The sequence below is a fragment of the Maniola hyperantus genome, chromosome 2 (assembly GCF_902806685.2).
Source record: "Maniola hyperantus chromosome 2, iAphHyp1.2, whole genome shotgun sequence".
In the NCBI taxonomy this organism is placed as follows: Eukaryota; Metazoa; Arthropoda; class Insecta; order Lepidoptera; family Nymphalidae; genus Maniola; species Maniola hyperantus.
Genome location: NC_048537.1, coordinates 13221582 through 13241011, shown reverse-complemented (window position 1 = coordinate 13241011; position 19430 = coordinate 13221582). Strand labels below are relative to the sequence as shown.

General features: G+C 37.0%; 1 protein-coding gene across 1 annotated transcript in view; it reads left to right on the top strand.

Moving 5' to 3' along the window:
• The first annotated feature begins 723 nt into the window (after positions 1-723).
• LOC117990233 (uncharacterized) overlaps positions 724-19430 on the top strand; it is a 23698-nt gene continuing 4991 nt past the window's right edge. Inside the window, exons 1-47 of the mRNA XM_069505091.1 lie at positions 724-807; positions 1158-1318; positions 2119-2293; positions 2814-2917; positions 2997-3140; positions 3723-3840; positions 4113-4188; positions 5615-5682; positions 6635-6653; positions 6766-6792; positions 6991-7102; positions 7247-7371; positions 7875-7925; positions 8016-8127; positions 8315-8439; positions 8572-8622; positions 8782-8893; positions 9073-9197; positions 9277-9327; positions 9452-9554; positions 9637-9761; positions 9931-9981; positions 10121-10241; positions 10463-10587; positions 10691-10741; positions 10817-10919; positions 11106-11233; positions 11313-11360; positions 11447-11555; positions 11640-11755; positions 11946-11996; positions 12108-12210; positions 13039-13163; positions 13464-13514; positions 14372-14728; positions 14833-14997; positions 15235-15249; positions 15324-15444; positions 16291-16433; positions 16712-16762; positions 16969-17080; positions 17593-17720; positions 17823-17873; positions 17980-18088; positions 18726-18859; positions 19156-19206; positions 19294-19405. Of these exons, the coding sequence (XP_069361192.1) occupies positions 724-807; positions 1158-1318; positions 2119-2293; positions 2814-2917; positions 2997-3140; positions 3723-3840; positions 4113-4188; positions 5615-5682; positions 6635-6653; positions 6766-6792; positions 6991-7102; positions 7247-7371; positions 7875-7925; positions 8016-8127; positions 8315-8439; positions 8572-8622; positions 8782-8893; positions 9073-9197; positions 9277-9327; positions 9452-9554; positions 9637-9761; positions 9931-9981; positions 10121-10241; positions 10463-10587; positions 10691-10741; positions 10817-10919; positions 11106-11233; positions 11313-11360; positions 11447-11555; positions 11640-11755; positions 11946-11996; positions 12108-12210; positions 13039-13163; positions 13464-13514; positions 14372-14728; positions 14833-14997; positions 15235-15249; positions 15324-15444; positions 16291-16433; positions 16712-16762; positions 16969-17080; positions 17593-17720; positions 17823-17873; positions 17980-18088; positions 18726-18859; positions 19156-19206; positions 19294-19405 (4799 nt within the window). The remainder of the gene's footprint in view (positions 808-1157; positions 1319-2118; positions 2294-2813; positions 2918-2996; positions 3141-3722; positions 3841-4112; positions 4189-5614; positions 5683-6634; positions 6654-6765; positions 6793-6990; positions 7103-7246; positions 7372-7874; positions 7926-8015; positions 8128-8314; positions 8440-8571; positions 8623-8781; positions 8894-9072; positions 9198-9276; positions 9328-9451; positions 9555-9636; positions 9762-9930; positions 9982-10120; positions 10242-10462; positions 10588-10690; positions 10742-10816; positions 10920-11105; positions 11234-11312; positions 11361-11446; positions 11556-11639; positions 11756-11945; positions 11997-12107; positions 12211-13038; positions 13164-13463; positions 13515-14371; positions 14729-14832; positions 14998-15234; positions 15250-15323; positions 15445-16290; positions 16434-16711; positions 16763-16968; positions 17081-17592; positions 17721-17822; positions 17874-17979; positions 18089-18725; positions 18860-19155; positions 19207-19293; positions 19406-19430) is intronic.

Sequence of the window (19430 nt, the reverse complement as noted above, 5' to 3'; positions counted from 1 at the left end):
ACCCTCGTTGCGCGAGCCTGACTCGCACTGTAGAATAAATTATCTCTGGCTCCTAAGCAGTTACTTGCAGTTCACGAAGGCGAGTGAGCTTTACTTGTGATTACGTCGTATACCTACATGGACATTGCGTAAGTGTGCGTGCGTGTCGGACCGCAATTGGCAACCCCGTGCTAGAAACCCGTAAATTTAAGTGTCTGTCTTGCTTTTTGTATTGACGTGATTTCTAATATAAATGATAGTTTGTTACCTGTTATCTTCCAAATACACCATGATCCAAATTCCAAACTTCATAGTCACTGATTGTTGTTCCCAGTGTTGGGGACAGTACGCAGATAAACTTTCAGCTTTTATAAAATAACGAAGGTCTGGCACTCCTTGCTTTTTTTCGAAGACTCCCGGCTCTCTCTCTATAACTTTTTGAGAATAGTTCTTGAGACTCGGTGATCGTCTTCTTTTTGACTTAAAAACTTTTTACCCGGGTTGTTATTCTCTAAAGATAAAGATTTTTACGGAATTTTACCAAATATCAGACAAACAAAAATTCTGTTGAGATTCTGTCATAGACTCTCTTTTATTTTTAATGTCAATCTTTGAAATGCAACACTGCAAACTAGATGCAAAATAAATAGAAACAAATTGAAAGGAAATAAGAACCTGCAATGTTTGGTTTTTAATTAACTATAGAACTGTTTCGAAGTAATTTACCTATTTAAATAAGCAAATATGGCTGACCCTGGCGCCACTTCCGGAAACTCCTCGGATTATGCACCGAGCGAGATGCCTGCTTCTGAACCGGGGGAAGGTAAACTAATCAATAATAATCAGCTTCTGAACCAGTTGCTCGATTGCGGTAAAGTGACAGCTACAATGTCACGATCACAATCACCTCTGATTGATTGACGCTCGCTCACTATTGGCTGCAATGCATTGTTGCAACAAGAATCGCACAAATTCAGCCAATCAGAACAATTGAGATTGTGATGCAGGTTTTACGAAATCGACCTACTGGGGAAGGTAAACAAATCAATAAATCAGCTTCTGGATCGGGAGAAGGTAAACAAATCAATAAATCACACTCTGAACCGGGGGAGAGTAAACTAATCAAAAATCATCCTCTGAAACGGGTGAAATTACAATAATTTTATTGTTCATGTGACACAGCGCGCCCTGGCGGGTTTCCTCCGTATCCACCGTACGCGACAGAGCCAGCCCCGCCGTCCGTCGCTGACACCATAGTAGCAGGCCGCGATCTACGAGTACAACACAAATCCACGCCGAAGAAGTCTGTGCGGAAACCGCCCAAACCAGCAAGGCCTAGGTATATCAGTACTAATTATTATAAACTAGCTTATTCTCGCGATGTCGTCCGCGTGGACTAGGTACACAAATTTCAAAAATTCTTTGTTAACGGATGTCTACATCATAATAGCTATCTGCATGTCAAATTTCAGCCTGATCCGACCAGTAGTTTGAGCTGTGCGTTGATAGATCAGTCAGACGCCTTTTCCTTTTTACCCGACTACGGCAAAGTCAAAAGGAAGGGTTATGATCTTGGTATGTATGTATGATGTATGTAGGTTTGTATTTATATACTTATATTTAGAAGAAGAAGATTAAAATTTGGCGAAAATATGAGTCGCTGGATCAATTTGAAGTTGCCATTCGGATTGCGCAGCGCGGCGCGGCGCGGCTGCGCGAAATGAACCGTTGATGTGGGTCTGGCATACATACCTACTTACAGTCATATATAAGTTGGTCACTTATAAAATCCCCTTAAAATATCAGATTAAATAAAAATTATTAACCATGTACACAGCTGAGCAGCTTACGAGCCGCTCCTTCTCAATACGTTTAATAGTACACGACAGATCGAAAATATGGCAATCGGGGAGGAAACGCCCCGCACACCTGCCCTCGCGCTGACCCGGTGCGGGCGAGCATGAGTGACGTGCGGGTGTACGGGGCGCCCCCCGCCTCATGTCCCGATTACCATCTCAACCTGTCGCGTACTATACCTAACTTTCGACTGAAATTAGCGGGAGGCGCAAAACCGCATCTCATAGTATTTTGGCGTGGGTATTTGTGGCTACTGGCTATCCTTATGGTTTTTGGCTGCAGAGGTCCGAAGGCCACGGACGTGAAGATGAGTAAGCGCGCCATGCGAGCGCATGCGAGATGCTTGCGGCGGCACGGTGCGGTCCTGACAGACCGCTTGGAGCGCATGGCCAAGCCGCCGCCTCGGACTATTATTTATCTCTGGCGAGAGCGTGCAAACTGTTTACCAGCAGAAACGGTTAGCATAATAAAAACCCTACTACTTACCTACCTACCGCATTACAACCGTAAGAATATTATAAGTATATTATAGTTATGGCACTGACAAGGTTTCTTTTCCACCAGAGATGTGCGATGTAGCTAAGGTGAACGAGGTTAAAGTTAAGCTACGAAACTATGTGTTCATTTCCACCAAAGCTAAGGTAGTGTAGCGGAGTATGTAAGATTTACCTATAAAAAGACGCGCTTTGCACGAGGAAGATGCATGAGTCATGCCGCGAGCTAAAGTAGGTACGCAGTCTGGGTGTGCTCCATATACTTCCCATAGCTACACCACTCGCAGATCCCTAGCTCGCCTCCATCGATTCAAATCTGTTGAAAAAATCTGTTGGTATAACTGTCCCCGTCTTACTGTATATTTACTTACTTAGTTCTATTATTTTTATCTACTCTAGAGTCAAAATGTATTTCTTGGCGGTCACGCTAGGCAGCTGGCAGTAGGGATAAGTGGCAGCATACGAAATAATTTCATTTTGTAGATTGCTCGGTTGCGTGCAATGTTGGACGCTGACGAACCTTTCAAACCTGACCAAGCATACGAATACTTTGTTAATCTCCGGAAGACAAAGAAAAAGGTTGCTACGTAAGTTACCTATTTTGTTACTAGAATTTATAAATGAAGTGGTATCGGCTCACTAAAAACTAATGACAAAGTTTTTCAGCACACGTGGAGTGAACCAAATAAAGGACATGTTGGCGATGTATGGCGACAAAAGATTTGCATGGGCGCGAAATGCCACAGTTGCTTTTGCTCGAGGCATCCAACAGCGGCTCTCCAGACCTGGAGCCTACGCTTTGTCTGACGGGTAGATTACTATAGAGCTACTATTTTTAAACCTAACTTACACTCCGAATATAATACTAACGTTCGATTCGGTCACGCGGCGGTCAATTTGAATGGAGACTAAACAGCGCGAGCGACTCTAGAGATATTCTAGAGGCGCAAAGGTGCATTCTTTATTCTCTCACTCTCATAGTCTCGGTTTGCCGTAATTCATATGATAACCGAAGAGATATGGCGCAGGGTCGATGGTTTTACGTGCTCTTTCAGACTCGAGGGTGTAACATGCCAACAACGCATCGGTGAAGCAACGTAAATGAAGCGTCTAAATATTTTAATTCATCTTTTGTTGTGACTTGTGAAAGCCCTGCTGCCCTACATTTAAGAGCTCTATTAAACAATGGGAGAAGGTATGTCAGTCACCTCGGTTAATCATGATAATTGAATCACTGTTGGAGCAGAGAATTATCCAGGCATTTGTCATGCAACATCAGTCAACGCATTAAGACGATATCCCGTCATCCGGCAGTCACAGCAATGATCAGCATAGCTGCATAACGCATCGTCTAGTTCGTAATAGATCTATTTTGTTTACACATTTGTTCAGGATGCTGCGTTTGTCAAATATCATCCTGGAAGATATTTGTGGGTATGCGAACATGAGACCGCCCTCAAGATGCTGCACGCATCCTAAAGCGAAGTTTATGATGGAAATGTCAGACAAAGTAAGTATTTAGCTAACCACTAAAAACATCCTAATGAGTACTTAGTTGGTTATGGTATACCTACCTACCCTGAAAACGCTTCACTAATTCCAGTCAAGAAAGTATTGCTATAGTATCACAATGTTTTCGATATACGAGAGAATGTGAAATAGTGGTGATCGCAATAGAAAGAACTATTTGCTATTCTTTATCTCACCTGATAAAAATTGAAAAGTGATGATCAAGCCGAAGAAAAAACTTGTAGCCCTGAAATCGTGGTTTTTTCATTTCAGGTAGCAGTTTGGATTGATGAAATCCTTGCAGAGAGTGACGACCGGATGCTGATGATGGACTTTGATGAGGACGACGGTAAGCTGAATCACAACAAATTTTGTGGATTGTTTTTGAGATTGATTTTTATCAAAGGGGAACAATTGGCAGCAATTTCATCGGGATAAATCTTCGTTTATTGCACACTGTAAAGCATTGAGCTATAAGGTAAGAAACGTTTGAAATTGTGTCAATTGTTCCAATTGTTTATTTAGTTTTTATTATTAGTCTCTTTGGTATCTGCTAAAATAATTAATCAATGATAATATTTATTAAATTTAATTTTATTAATTCGATGGAACAATTGCTGACAAATTCAAACCCCTGGACGAAACACCGAGCTGCACTGACCGCGATGTGATTTGATCCTAATATTATCAAATTGCGATAATCTAATCGTTCTTATTGACTGAATTGGGAAGGTACTCTTGGTGTCTTGCTAAATTGTCCAATAGCTCACAAATCGGACTGGATTGCGATTGTCACATTCTAACAGCTTGGTGTTAGAGCCATTGCTTTGACTTATTCGCAAGGGCCCAAGCTTAATTTTGTGATGCGAATTTGCAATGCATAAAATTGTCTTGCGATTTCACGTAGTTTCGATGATTTCAAATTTTTCCAAAGCAGTAATTTCGAATCATGGAGCAAGTTTTTCCGAAGTTAGCGAGTACGAGCTCGTGCTTTTGAACATGGGACACGTCATGATGTAATTTTGTATCGGTTATGAGTTTCGGCGACTTTCAACAGCAATGTTCAAGATTGAAGGTAGTACGCTTTTCTATGGTAACATGTTCCAAGCAGAAGTGGAACAAGGCATTGCTGACGAGAATAAGGCCGAAGTAGACGCTAGTTCGTCGACGGGAACTATGCCGTCACCCGCCGGCACGCCCGCGGACACCCCGCCTGCTACTCCTGGCACTACTCCCGCCGAGACACCCGCAAATACGCCCAAGCCCTCAAGTACCACCTTACAAAAAGATTAGGTGAGTTGAGCAGCTTCGAGTAATCTTTTAAGATATTTGAACTTGAGTACAAAATATTATTACCATCATCAAACAGTTACCTACTCAACTTATTTCATCCGTATTTAATAGCATCCTATATACAGTACAGTACCCGACAGCAAATATTACACATCGAGGTTTAGGAAGACATAATCGGTAGTTTCGGCTTCATAGAGCGTCGTATCTCTGATTGAGACTGAGAAGTTAGCGATAAAACATAAAGATTTATAGACTGATAGAGAGGACGCCCTAGGTTCAAAGTTGAAACTGTCAATTAAGTACATATTTCTAAAGATCGAAGTGTTATTTGCTGATTATAAAATAAAATAAAAATTATTAAGTAGGTAAGCTGTGCTGATCGCACAAGGGCTGATGATATCAAACCACGAGCCAATATAAATAAAAATAGCCTTGTTGTGAAATTGTAAGTGTGGTAATGCGAAGTATTATTATTGTTGCAGATGTTATAGGAGCCGATGAGAGAGGTGACGCCGGCTTTGCTGACGAATTCCTTAACATGATGGGCGATGTAAGTTTAAATAATAATTTGTAGGCTTTACGTTTGTAAGCTCTTAAAAATTCTAATACCATTTATTAAAACTAAATAGGACGAAATATACTCCAAGAAATCATCGTCGAACAAAGCTTTTGAAACAGTTCTAGCAGAAATTAAAATAAAACCAGAACCGACTGCGCCAACTTGAAATTATTGGACCAAATGTTTGAAATTAATACGAAATTTAACAATGAACGAACGTAGATTTAGATATAGGAGCTAAAAAAATAGTAAAATTTTTAATTGTTAATGGACTTTTAATTTATTAAGACCGTCTCTTTTTTAAAAATGCAAATGAACACGTCCAAGGTAAATTTTTATTCCTTATTAGAAAAAAGTCCAGAAAATTTTGCCTTTGGTAGATCAAGTAAAGATAAAATTTTAGATGGGAAGGTAGCTATGTACTTCCAACAAAAATATATATATTGCATTTCATTATCATTGTTTACTGCCATAATAACATTATCATTTACTTCCAGTAGCTTTAAAATTATTTGCTTTTCCAATTCAGTAATATGTTATTTATTTAGACGCTTTATTTTCTGGGCTGAGATTAAAATCATTCTTCATTTTCCAAAAAAATTCAAGACATCTTTTATCGTGTTCATTTGTATTGAAGTGGACAGTGAAGGATGGTTTTAACGTTTTAGTGATCCTTTGTGCAAATTTATTTTACACTAAATATCCTTCAATATTTGCTTCTGTTCACTATCGCACATGTGAAATGTACACACCGGTTCAATGGGAATTGAGAACCAACGTTAGGATTCTGTCTTGCATTTTCAATTCAATATTATTTATACATATTTCGGTGATTATGTGCGTTGGTCGACGATTCCTCCGTACCTACTTACTTGTTGAATCGATGTGTGCACCTACTGGTTTCATTATCATGGAAATTACAAAGACGTTAATACTTTTTCAGGGTGGTCTTCTGAAAGGACGTGCGTATTTGTTTTTTATTATGCTTTTAGTGTAGAAAAAATTGCATTGCTAAGTCTCATGTTATTTTTTTTCAATAATCAATTTTTTCACTTCATTGTGCATTTTTTGCAGCTAAATCGGCGTACTTAAAGTTTACTGGTATGTTTCTTAATTATTTTCAATTATATTAATTTTGAATACCTAATGTATGTATGTGTTATTTGTAGATCTCATTTATAAAGTTTATTTGTTTCATATTTTTTATTTGCCGATTTTTTACTACCCATGTATGTTTTATCCTGGTTTTCACCAGTTATTTAAATTTCGTTGATGGTTAACGTTTGAATTGACTGGCAGGTGAAATGTTAGAAGCGTTTATGATTTTGACCGAGTCTATGAATAAAAAGGGTGATAAGCAGTTGATTTCTCATGGGAAATTCAATCAAACTTACACTGAGGCGGCTGATGAGTAAGTTTCCAATAATTTTACGATGACTTAATTGACCGCAGATTATAATAATTCTAATACAATGGGAAATAACTTTAATAAGTTTTTAAAATTATGTGAAGTGAAACTTGAGGAAGCAGATGATAAAATAAATCACCTTTCTAGATTAAAACAAGCGCCAGATTTTGAGGCGACAGATTATAACACAACATTAGCCAATCAGATCAAAAACGATTTGGACGCCACAGCTAAACCCGATACACCAAGTCATATAGCTCGTTCTATGGAAGGTAATGTTTAACAAGTTGACGTGGTAAATTAAACGGCTTATTATATACTACCTTATGCTCGCGACTTCGTCCGCGTGGACTATACAAATTTGAACCCCCTAATTTTACCCCTAAGGGGGTTTGAATTTTCAAAAATCCTTTCTTAGCGGATACCTACGTCATAATAACTAGCTATCTGCATGCCAAAGTTCGGCCCAATCAGTCCAGTAGTTTAAGCTATGCGTTGATAGATCAGTCAGTCAGTCAGACACTCAGTTAGCTTTTCCTTCTATATTTTATATAGATTTGTTGTCATTCAGAGGTCACATTGGTGAAGCACTAATAATGAAGCATCTTTAAATTCATGTTTCATCGATGTTCATCATTCAACGTCATTTATGAAACTAAACAACATCAAGAAAATAACCGCATGATTAGTTACCTACGTCTTGAGGATATCTAAGTAGGATATATAATTTTCGTATGTACTTATATAGGCATAAGATTTAACTCTTTTGTTTTAGATGTGATTGAAATCTGCTCAAATTATCTAGCACAGAATGCTGAATTTAATAGTAAGTACCTACCTAAGGTGACTTCAGAAAACAAAACCAAATAAACCTTTCATAAATAAAATTCTTTAACTTTCTACCTAATCATTGCAGAAGATAAAGGACCGGCGTTCAAATTGCTAGTAAAGGCTATGCATGCTAAAGGCAACCAACAGCTGTTTACAAAAGGAAAAGTAAACAAAACTTACGCCAGCGCAGCAAAACAGTAAGATATTTGATTGAAAGTGAAAAATTGGAAATAATTAAAACCATGTAGGCCAACTTATGGCTCTACCATTGGTTCGGAAAGCAAGGTCTACATTTACAAGAGCAGCAAAAAATTTTACTATAGCTATCCATGCAGATAGCCCCAAAACTGAATTTAATGTCTTGATGTCATTTATATTTTATAGATTAGAAAAAGCTAGCGGTCTGGATAGCGATCATGACGACCCCAATTTATCCCAAGAAATCCATTATAAACTAACAAATTTGGTTCAAACGCAAACTCCCGCTGAATTAAAATCGGAAATGGCAGGTCAGATTCCGTTTCAAAATCCTGTTAAATAATATTACCTACTATAGGTACTTAACCTACCACTCATTATTTTCTCTGTCGCTTATGTAATTTTTAAAGTTTATGAAATTATTATTTTATTTAATTTTACAGATACCGTCGCCTTAAGTTCTAAGTATTTATCGCAAGCTGCTATTGACCAGAGTAAGTATTATGACATCGGTATTTGATACTAACGCCTTTGGCACATCAACACAATATTATTCTACACCATAAACATTAATCGTGTGGCTATCACGTGCAAATGCGTGTGCTGAAAGCAGTCTTTTGAGACAAAGCTTAGAAGTTTGATGTTATTTGTAGTTGAACGTGGTCCGGCTTTTGATCTGCTGATAAAGGAATTAGATAAACTTGGGGCAGATCCATTCACGCCACAGTATCCTCCAGTTGCTTCAAAATTTGCTACTGCTTATGTGTAAGCTACATAATTGAATAAAGTATTTTATTAGTTCATTGAGGTTCATGAAGCTAGATTTAGAAGCTGATTATGATGAAAAGAAATAAAAGAGTAACCTCAAATAAAAATGTGAATTCCAATACTAAAGAAAATTTTATTATCTACAGAGGAAAATTTCAAATATTGTTTTATCGCAGATTAAAGTCAGCGCCCGGATTTAGTGGGGTTACGCCTGATCCTGAAACATCTCGTATCTTTGTCAATGCATTACATCTAGCTGTCGACCTTGCTACACCTAAATCACTTGTAAACGATATGAATGGTTAGTTTATAATGCAAAATCATTTAAAAAGGAACGCGTTTGAAACTTTTCTAATAATAACGTGTTCATTATTTTTCAGAAGTCATAAATAGATGCGCAAATTACTTATCTGCATTTGTCAGAGACAGAGGTAATAATTTCTTTTACTTGCTTCAATAATGTTTAGCAGTCAAAAACTTTGAATACCTACCTATGGACGTACTTAGTTAATATGCAATAAAATAAATATAAAATAAAAATATATATTTTTAAAGATAAATCATTACGAGCTCTACTGAAGATGATGAAGAGTAAACCGAATAATGAATTATGTACAAGAGACAATTTTAACATGCATTACGGAACCGGTGCAGCTGAGTAAGCAACTAATACACAATTTATTCCTTGTTACTACACTTAATAATATTTAGTATAGAAATATACGTGATGAGTTTTTTAGAATTGAAGCTGCTCCTGTTCTTGTGCCCTTTGCGCCAGTTAAAGATATCGCAGATGAAGCAAATAGTAATTTAACTCGAGACATGCAAAATCAAACGCCACCTACATTGGGACTGTCTATGAAAGGTTTCGATCTTTGGGTTTCGATATAAACTGTTATACTGATAATAAATATTTAACATATAATATATAATATATAAATTCATTATGTTATGATTCACTATTTTTTTTGCTCAGCTTGGCTAGCTTGATATTTTAAAATATTTAAGTACTTAAGTACTATTTTATATTTCAGCTTTAATTCAAGATGTATCAAGATATCTCTCACAACCATTTGCTTTAAGAAGTAAGTTCTTATTAAAACGTATAATTATTTTCATGTGTTATTTTCATTCCAGTGAGTTAATATTAGGTAGGTATGTACTTATATTTTTGCTATTTTAATATTTTTTCTTACAAAAGATGTAACCGTGCCAATTTTACAGGTGGCATTGGTGGTACAAGATATCCATTGAATTTCTTAGCAGAAGTTTTAACTTCATTGGGAAGTAGACCACTTGTTAAGTACAAAGCATATGCTCAAACTTATGCAGATGCCGGTGAAGTGTAAGTGATTGCTTTATAACTATTTTAAATTTTAACACTTCCAAGTAGGTCAGTGATAGATTTCGGCGTTGAACATCCATTAGGTACGTCTTTCAATTATCGGCTTGCAATTACTTCGGTGGCGAAGGCCAACTTTCCAGATTGAAACAACGAACCATCTTTCGTTGATTATCTATTGTTTCGTTGATTCTTTTACCTTTAGAAATTAATTTATTTATCAGATTAAAATATTCTGGCCCGCTGGAATCGGATCCTAAAGCTGAGAATCTACAGCACGAAATTATATCAGAAATGCATCGCGGAGTGCGTAATAGATTATCACCGACCTTAACTGGCGATTTGAAAGGTAATTTTTATTTACGATTAGTAAAAAACGTAATTTCGAATACCTACGTAAATAAATACGAGTTAAAAAGTTATTTAATGTAAAACTCAATATTGAATTTCAGTAACGATGGATGATGCTTCTAAACACTTAGCTAAACTTGGCTATGAAAAAGGTAAATTACAAAGTACAACTTGAGTAAATCTAAAGAAAGCACTATAAGTGCTAAAAATGAAAAACATATTTTTAGGTGAAGCTTTGCAGCATTTAGTAAATATAATGAAGGAAGAAGGCAATGCACCTCTTGGTCTAATACAAGGATATCAGCAAAGTTATATGGATGGTGCTAGACGGTACTTTTTTTTCCGTTAGACTTACCTACTTACTCCTTAATACAGAGTTTGTATATGCCCTCTATCTCTTAAGTTTCCGAAGTGTTACCTTTACTTTACGATCTCCTATACGGATTCAGTCTAACGCAAATTATAGCTCATTGATAAAAGTAGTACTAACGTAATAAAATAGTTTAAAACGCTTAGGCTTGAAAATGCTGTTAGTTTAACTACTGAAAAGGTGGACAAAGGGGCTTACGAATCTATAAGAGAAAAACTTACGAGCTTAATTGAAAAGAAACCAGCACCAGCTGAGCATGCAAAGCAAATTCCAGGTAAACGAGTTCCTAATGTGACGTAATAATATTGTAAATAGGACTAGTATTTAATTAATTCTAATATATTATTTTACAGGTGTTGTAGATGAATCTGCCAAATTTCTGGCAGCCCCGTTCCCAGAGAGTAAGAATTTTCTAACATTAGAAATTTTATATTTACAGTCATATAGGTACTACAAGTATTCAAGTAATTCTTCCACCCTTCTATAGGTAATGCAGAAAAACGTAGGGTGATAGCGGATCTAATGGCACGGAAAGGGGATGAAATATTAGGTCAAGATGGTATTTATAAAATGACATACACTGAAGCTGGAGAAGAGTTAGTATTCTTTTAAAATCTATAATTCAATGTAATGTCAATGAGATTCATACCTAGATGAAGCTTGTTTTAAATATTCTACAGAATGATGCAAGCACCTATTGGAGTTAAGCCATCGCAAGATCCAAAGGCAAAACAGCAACTGGTGGAAAAAATTAATAGTGTAATACCTGAGAAAAAGTTACAGGACTTACTGAAAGGTAAGTCTAACTTACTAAGTAGTTAAAACCGCAACTAATCGGATCATTTGAATTTAAAGTAAAAAATGAACAGATTTGACAAAACAACAATGGAAATTCTTTTAAAACATTTAGACGAACTCCTTATAAATTCCGCCTTAATATTATTTGTACCTACCGACCCCGACTATTTTAATTTCTTGTGTTGTAGACTCTGTAAATGAAGGTGCGGCTCATTTAGCTGATACAATAAAAGGAAGAGGTGAGTGATTCTATGTATAATGTTTAGCGTATGATTTCATTAAAATTGGTAGGTACTTACTTAGTCAATAATAATGAGTACCTAATTGAACTACCTATATAAAAATTCTAGGAGCGGCCATGCAAGTTTTACATGATGGAATGGCCGCGGAAAAAGATAAGGACTTCTTGACAGTTGGAAAGTTCTCAAAAACTTACGCACAAGCAGCACAAATGTAGGTATTTTTATTTTTAGGGTTCCGTTCCTCAAAAGGAAAAAAGGAACCCTTTGTTGTCTGTCTGTTCGTCATGTCTGTCAAGGAAACTTATAGGGTACCCGTTGACCAAGAATCATGAAATTTGGTAGGTAGGTCTAACTATTTTCATTATCCATTGCAATGGTAATACTGAAACTACGTTTTTTTCAAATCAGTCTCACTATACCCATTGACTAAAGAATCGAGAAATGGAAATAGTGAAATGTCATGTCCTCCTATACAAAATGTGTTGGTATTCCCATTTGGAGCGTTTTTTAACGCGAATAGTTGCGGTATAAAAAGGCAACGGGAATAGTGATACAAGTAGTATGTATCAGTATTACCGTCAATGGGAAAGCTCAACGGGAATACTGAGAGTTGAGACCCACCCCCGTGAATTTGTTGTTACATCACAAAAAAAAAATCAACTGTTTTCACGAAAAAAATAATTTACTAAATCACATGTAGATGGCGCAGTCTGTTATTAACGTGCAGTGTTCTATAACGCGTAAAATTTAACTCCTCACGCGCCATTTTAACTTTTTGTGTCAAATTTTATGTCAAAAGTACGATTTTAGTCCTTATTTTAAAGGCAAGCCGTACTTTTGACATGACAGTTGACACAGAGTTACAGTCATCGTGAGGAGTCATTTTGTAAGGACTATACAAATAAGTGTACGATGGTTACGGAACCTTTCGTGTTCGAATCTGACTCGCACATGGCCGGTTTTTTTAAGTAGACCTAAAAGACTTGAAAACCGAATTGTTGCAGTGTACATACTCGACTGTTTTTTAATCCCTTATTAGGCTAGAAAAAGCCCCACATTTCGGAGGACAGCATCCTTCACCTGTATTATTAGACAAAGTTGAAGAAAGTTTGAATAATATACGAACATCTGGAGCTTCCGAAATGGCTAAGCGACATTTACCAGGTACCTACTATCACTTAGTTATTTTTATAAGAGGTAGAACTTAGAAATTAGTGTTGTGTATTACTGGCCCATTGAAGTTAATATTATGCTAGCCACGTTTTTGTTAATCTGGAACAAAGACCGACTCTGCCCGCGTAGTCTTTACAGCCGTGGACATCTATCGGTTGATCACGAGCGACGAGGACGTATCACGTAATATTATAATACTTTATCCGAATAATCTGATATGCACGTCTTTATTTAAACTCCGCTTAGGTACGACAAATTGTGAACCTACATTAAGTTACCTAATATTTACAGATGCCTCCAGATTGTCAGCGGCGTACATTGCTGGAGTGGCAACAAAAGAAGGCAAGTGAGAGATATAACTAAGCGAGGATAACTTCCGACTGAATAGACGGTTCATATAGAGCGAATCATGCTAGTGAAAGATGATGGATGAAAAACAGCAACCATCACAAAAGTAGCAATGAAACGATTTAAAAAAATAATTGGCCCTTCATTTATGTGCGTCATCGATGCAACAGAAAACAGTAAAGTAGGTACCTACTACCTACCTAATTAACCAACGATGAACCGTCTAATTCGTAAACTAGTAGAGATGTTTCAATTATTAAATGGTAAGGACTTTGATTGCAAGCATTACTAGCTCCTCTGCAGTCAAAAATTTCATAATGAAATTATAGCTTTTATATTTTATTATTATTAGACTGAAAATTTTGATTTTTTAAATACTGTTTCTTAATATTTTTATAATTTAATAAATTATTTTATTTTTATTTAGCTGGTTTAGATGCAAGTGGTCCAGGTGGAATGGAAACCCAAGCGGATGCACGGTAATCAGTGATGTTATGAGATTCAGTATCCACTGTTGGCAGGCCTGAAGCGTTCCGCGCTCCTCAAGTGAATAGGCGTCTTCTAGGCAAGCGCGCTCCAACTTAGACCTCATCATTGCTTTGTTTCTTTCACAATCATGCTTTAAGCCTGATTGTCGTCAAACGCAAGCCTATCATGCAATAAAAATAAAAAATAAACATTTTTTACGAACGCGGTCGTTTCGCAGTGTCACGAAAATCGAAAATATTCCTTCTGTTTTAGCTTTGGAATAATATGTCCACTCATTCAGGAGCACAGACCGCTTCTGGTTTGCGAAAATTGTAAATATGTACAATAATAAAAAATTAAATGCGATAAATTATTATTTACAGTACAGCAGCAGGGCTTGGATTTGACAAAAGTGGCAGTGAAGTTGGTGCTAGTGGAATTGCAAGGACCAGCGACTCGCGCGGTGCTGCATCTGCACAAGATACTGAACGACTTAGGGCCCAGCCTGTCGCTGGTGCCCCTGGGTCTGCAGGTGCCGGTGCCCCTGGGTCTTCAGCTGCCGGTGCCCCTGGGTCTGCAGCTACCGGTGCCCCTGGGTCTGCAGCTGCCGGTGCCCCTGGGTCTGCAGCTGCCGGTGCCCCTGGGTCTGCAGCTGCCGGTGCCCCTGGGTCTGCAGCTGCCGGTGTCCCTGGATCTTCAGCTGCCAGTGCTTCTGGGTCTGCAGCTGGCGGTGCCCCAGGGTCTTCAGCTGCTGGTGCCCCTGGCTCAATAGCTGTCGGTGCCCCTCGCTCTATAGCTGTCGGTGCCCCTGGCTCTATAGCTGTCGGTGCCCTTGGGTCTGCAGCTGCTGGTGCCACTGGTTCTGCGTCTGCTGGTGCTCCTGGCTCTGCAAATGCTGGTGTCCTTGGCTCTACAGCTACCAGCGGTAGAAGAATAACACCAGAAGAAGAAGAAGCAGATAGAAGAAGGCAAGCTCGAGAAGAAGACGAAAGACGACTTCGGCGTGTCGGTAACTAAAACATTTCCAACTTCGTAATGTAGAGGTTGGCCCAAGACATTCGGCAAGTGCTGGCAAATATGTAAACACTGTTCCCATCTTCCCGAATTGCACCAAGATCCGATGATGTTTGTATGAAAGTCTACAAAAGTCGACGAGCCTACCAGCGCTGGCCACGTACATAATATGAAGTATGTAAGGCATGTGGCTCTGCACACATTCAAAATTGTACAGTCAATTTTTTTTCAGGTGGTCAAGGACAAGGTATGAATAATAAATCAAAGATTTTGATTTTGAATAGAATATTATTCAAATAGTAACCGTTCAAGTATTACCAGATTTCGATCCAGAGCGTGAACAAGCATTGCAGAAACTGCATAGACAATTGCGTGCGCGTGGCGGTGAAATATTTTATAAGCAACCGCAAACGGAATTGACGCATGCGCAGGCTTCTGAATGGTAACGTAATAAAAAAAAAATATGCTCCCATTTCTAAATCCTGATGCTTAGATACCTATTGGTGCATATCTACTGGCTACTGGGTGGGTACACCAAACGCGCAAAGCAAACTCTTCGTTTCAGTTTTTTAACAGTACCTACAACTTTTGTAAAGAAAAAGAATTGTAAAAATCGGTTCAGATTTGACGCAGTTATGGAGTCGAAAAGAATCGAAAAATTTTGATCCCGAAGAATCCGTAATTTTTTTCGGGATATAAGCTACTCTATATGTTAACCCGGAGTATCAGCTACCATTACCAAATTTCATTTCAATCCATTCAGTATTTTTCGCGTGATACGCGTACAGACAGACGCACAGACAGATAAGTCCAAAAAAATTGTTTTAGACTATATCGATAATAATCTTAAAATTAAAAAAAAAACAAAATATATTTAATGCAGGTACAGAAATCGTCGCGTTAGTGTTATAGTTTTATGTTTTAGTTTTAACTAAGTATAGATAATATAGATTGATATAGATGAAGTGATAATTTTTTCACGTCATAATATGTTAATAATGTGATGGTCTGCTGAAAACATTTCTGCTCTGCTCTATTTATGGAGCTCCTTTATCTCTTCTTCCTGACCTTATTCCTCGCCACATGTTGTTAGCACACCATGTCTTCTTCTTCCACTCGCTTTTGTCAGTCATCAATGCATTATCCACCCCTTTTACATGTATATCCTATTTCACGCAACCCATCCCTTTTTTGGTCTTTCTATCCACTATTTTCCTTCCATAATGCATATTTAACATTTTTCTAGTTATTTATTCCGTATACACCTAAGTAAATTAATATATCGCAGGCTTTCAATGAGACCGCCCATGAAAGTGGACAAGAATGTTAAAGAATCTGGAGATACAGAGCGCCTTCATAAAAAGTTCGAAAGAAAACTTAGTGCGCTTGTTAACAAAGTAACTCCTCCTGAAATGATTGATACAATGCAAGGTAAAGTAATAATTAAACGTTCCTCTTCAATTTTGCGTTCAACCTAAAACTTACTAGAAAGTGGTTGGTTAATATCAGCACCCAAAACTACAGAATACCAAAGTTTGTTTGGACTTTTATTCAACCGCAGGTCTAGTAAAACCCCAATATATTATAATAGATACTGTAAAATTGCTACGGACAGGCTCAGTAAATTAAAATCTAAATCCTTAATTTCAACCTAATTGACATACTCGAAGGTACCCATTAATTAATACAAACACTTTTTTTATTTGCAGATGTAATAATCGAGTCTGCAAGGATTCTTTCAGAGTATTTTGTAGCCAAAAGTAAGTTGTCTCCTGCTTGTCAATCTTGCATTTGGAGTAATTTCTAGCTATTCGGTTGTATACGCTAATCTAAAAAGTAGTACTATCCTTTTGCGGGGGGAAAATTTTGAAAGGGATGGTACTACATTTAGACTTGTCATTTAAGTTTAGATATTGTGTTCAATTGAATAAGCAGTACATTTGTAATTAAAATATTTTGTATGTAGATTACAAGGAGCTTGTTCGGACCGCTCTGATATCTGAAATGCAGAAGCGTGGCAATGAGATCTTGATAGAAGTGGATGGGGCTGCCGAGACGTATTTCTTTGCAGCTCAAAGGTAAAATTTAAGAACCAAAATCTTACTTGGTACTCCTTTTCCACATCCACATATTTTCGGAATCTACACATAAGACATTTTGATACTAAGCTCAATAAAATTATTTTAACTAAGTAGGTATATTTTTTGTTCTTGTAAGTACATAGTTATTTTTGATTATCATATCCGGCATATTGAATTCATCATTCATGGTGACGTAATTTACCCTATCATGCATCATAATATCAAAATCTAATGAGTATTTTGGCAAATGAGTGAAACGATGAACATTTTAAGCTCGGATGACCATCATTTTACGCATAGAGTCTACATTTGGACTTTGGGGTAAGGAAAATTTTTTATGAAAATTGTAGATACCTACTGAACTTAACTGTAGATATTGTAGAGATTGCAAATATAATTTCGATCCCAATCGATACCACCGCACCGTTCACGCCAATATTCAGAGGAAACTCACAACTGAATTTCACGACTGCCAGATTGGCTTTTATCGTAACCGTTTATTGAAACAGGCTAAAAAAGACGAACTCACTGGAAGTATTAGAACCGTGTTCACAAGTAGCTTACAGCCTAACAAAGAAGTTAGAAGACCTGATACGCTGCCGATCTATGGCTCGGAAATTGACTGCAGCTATGAAAGTTAAGTACCTATAACTTGACGAATAAAAATTAAACTAAGGAAATATAATATAGGGATAGTTTTTAATGAGCTATTCTAATATGTTTTTCCTTTCCACTATAGATCACATCAAAGATGCAGCAGATTATTTATCGGCTTACGTTACGAAACCAGGTAAGTATGATTAATTGTAGGCGCTAATAAATTAATAGTTGATTAGTAGGTAAGTCACATGGTTTTATTATATCGCCAAAATATGAACCTATCTATTCTATTCCAGATGAGCAAATTGAAGCATATGTTACATTACTTAATGAAATGGAAGCAGCAGGTGACACTCTCTTAATAGAAGGTGCCATACCAAAATCCTTTAAGGATTCTGCAGCATAGTAAGTTTCTGTCATAGTATCTGTCATAGAAAACGTTTATAAGTTTGGCATTAGATTTATACGAGCTGGTTGACGGTTGGCTGTTGATCCAGTCTAACATATTGTTAAAATGTGATTTCACTTTATTTTGAAGACGTGTGCTCAGGAGCTTATCGATCTTGTTCTCTCTTCACCGCTCGCACTCGCAAGACGCCTTGCGAGTTTCTACCCTTACGTCGTCGTCAAAATTCCTCACCAGGCACGAAACATTATCATCATCATTTCTCATACGCATGGCTAGGGTTTGGAATCGTATTTCGCGATTTGCGTTTCTTACCATTTACACTCTTAAAAACAACAGTGAATATGCATTTTATAGGCGTGTGCCTAGAGAATGCATACGCGATGACATCACAACAGTGAATGTTGTGATGTCATCCCGTTTTTTAACATATAAACTTACATTCACGGCACTTGCACTGGTACTAGAATGAAATTCTAATGTTAACCTATCAACTTCATGTCAATCAGTCATTAAGTTCTAGCATGATCAAAGTCATGGGTTGAACTGATGCCAAACCAAACTGAGCATAATATATCATCTATATCGCATTAATCCGTTAATTTTATTTCTATGAAAAGCTTATTTTCATTTTAGTCTTCGACAGCTGACTTCATTTCAAGATGAGATAGGACATTCTGATTCTGCTTTGCAATCAGCAACTGAAAGCAAGTTAAAAAGTCTTATGTCCACAGTTGCTCCCAGAGGATATAGCAAAACTGTTATGAATGGTAGGTACCTTAATAAATTCGTATCGAAAATGTTCGTTCTTTATTCTAATAGTATCATCTAATTTCATCATGAAAAATAATTCTTTATGCTGGAAATATGTGTTCTATTTTCTATATTTTTTATCCAAGAGTCTATTTTGTCTAACACAGATGAAAATTGATTTCATCTTTGGTAATTAAAGCCTAGGTATTAGAAATATTTTGCTTCATCTTTTATTGAGGTTTTGCTAATAATTGCAGTTCCTTCTTAATTCGTCGTCTTCCACTAAAAATGGTTTCTTAAATATATTTTTCAGGTGTCATTAGTCAATCAACTAGGCTGCTAGTACCTTATATTGTGCTACAAGGTAAATTGTTGATTTTTTATTATTATTATTTGTATTAATACTATTTAGAGAATTTAATAGAGATTATTATAAATAAACTTTTTGTAGGTATAAAAACTGAGGCCCTTAAAGTTCTAATAGAAAACATGGATAAACATGAACGCAATGTTTTGTTACGTCATGGCACACTTCGGAAAACATACTTAGACGGTGCCGACATGTGAGTTAAATTTGACAATCGACAT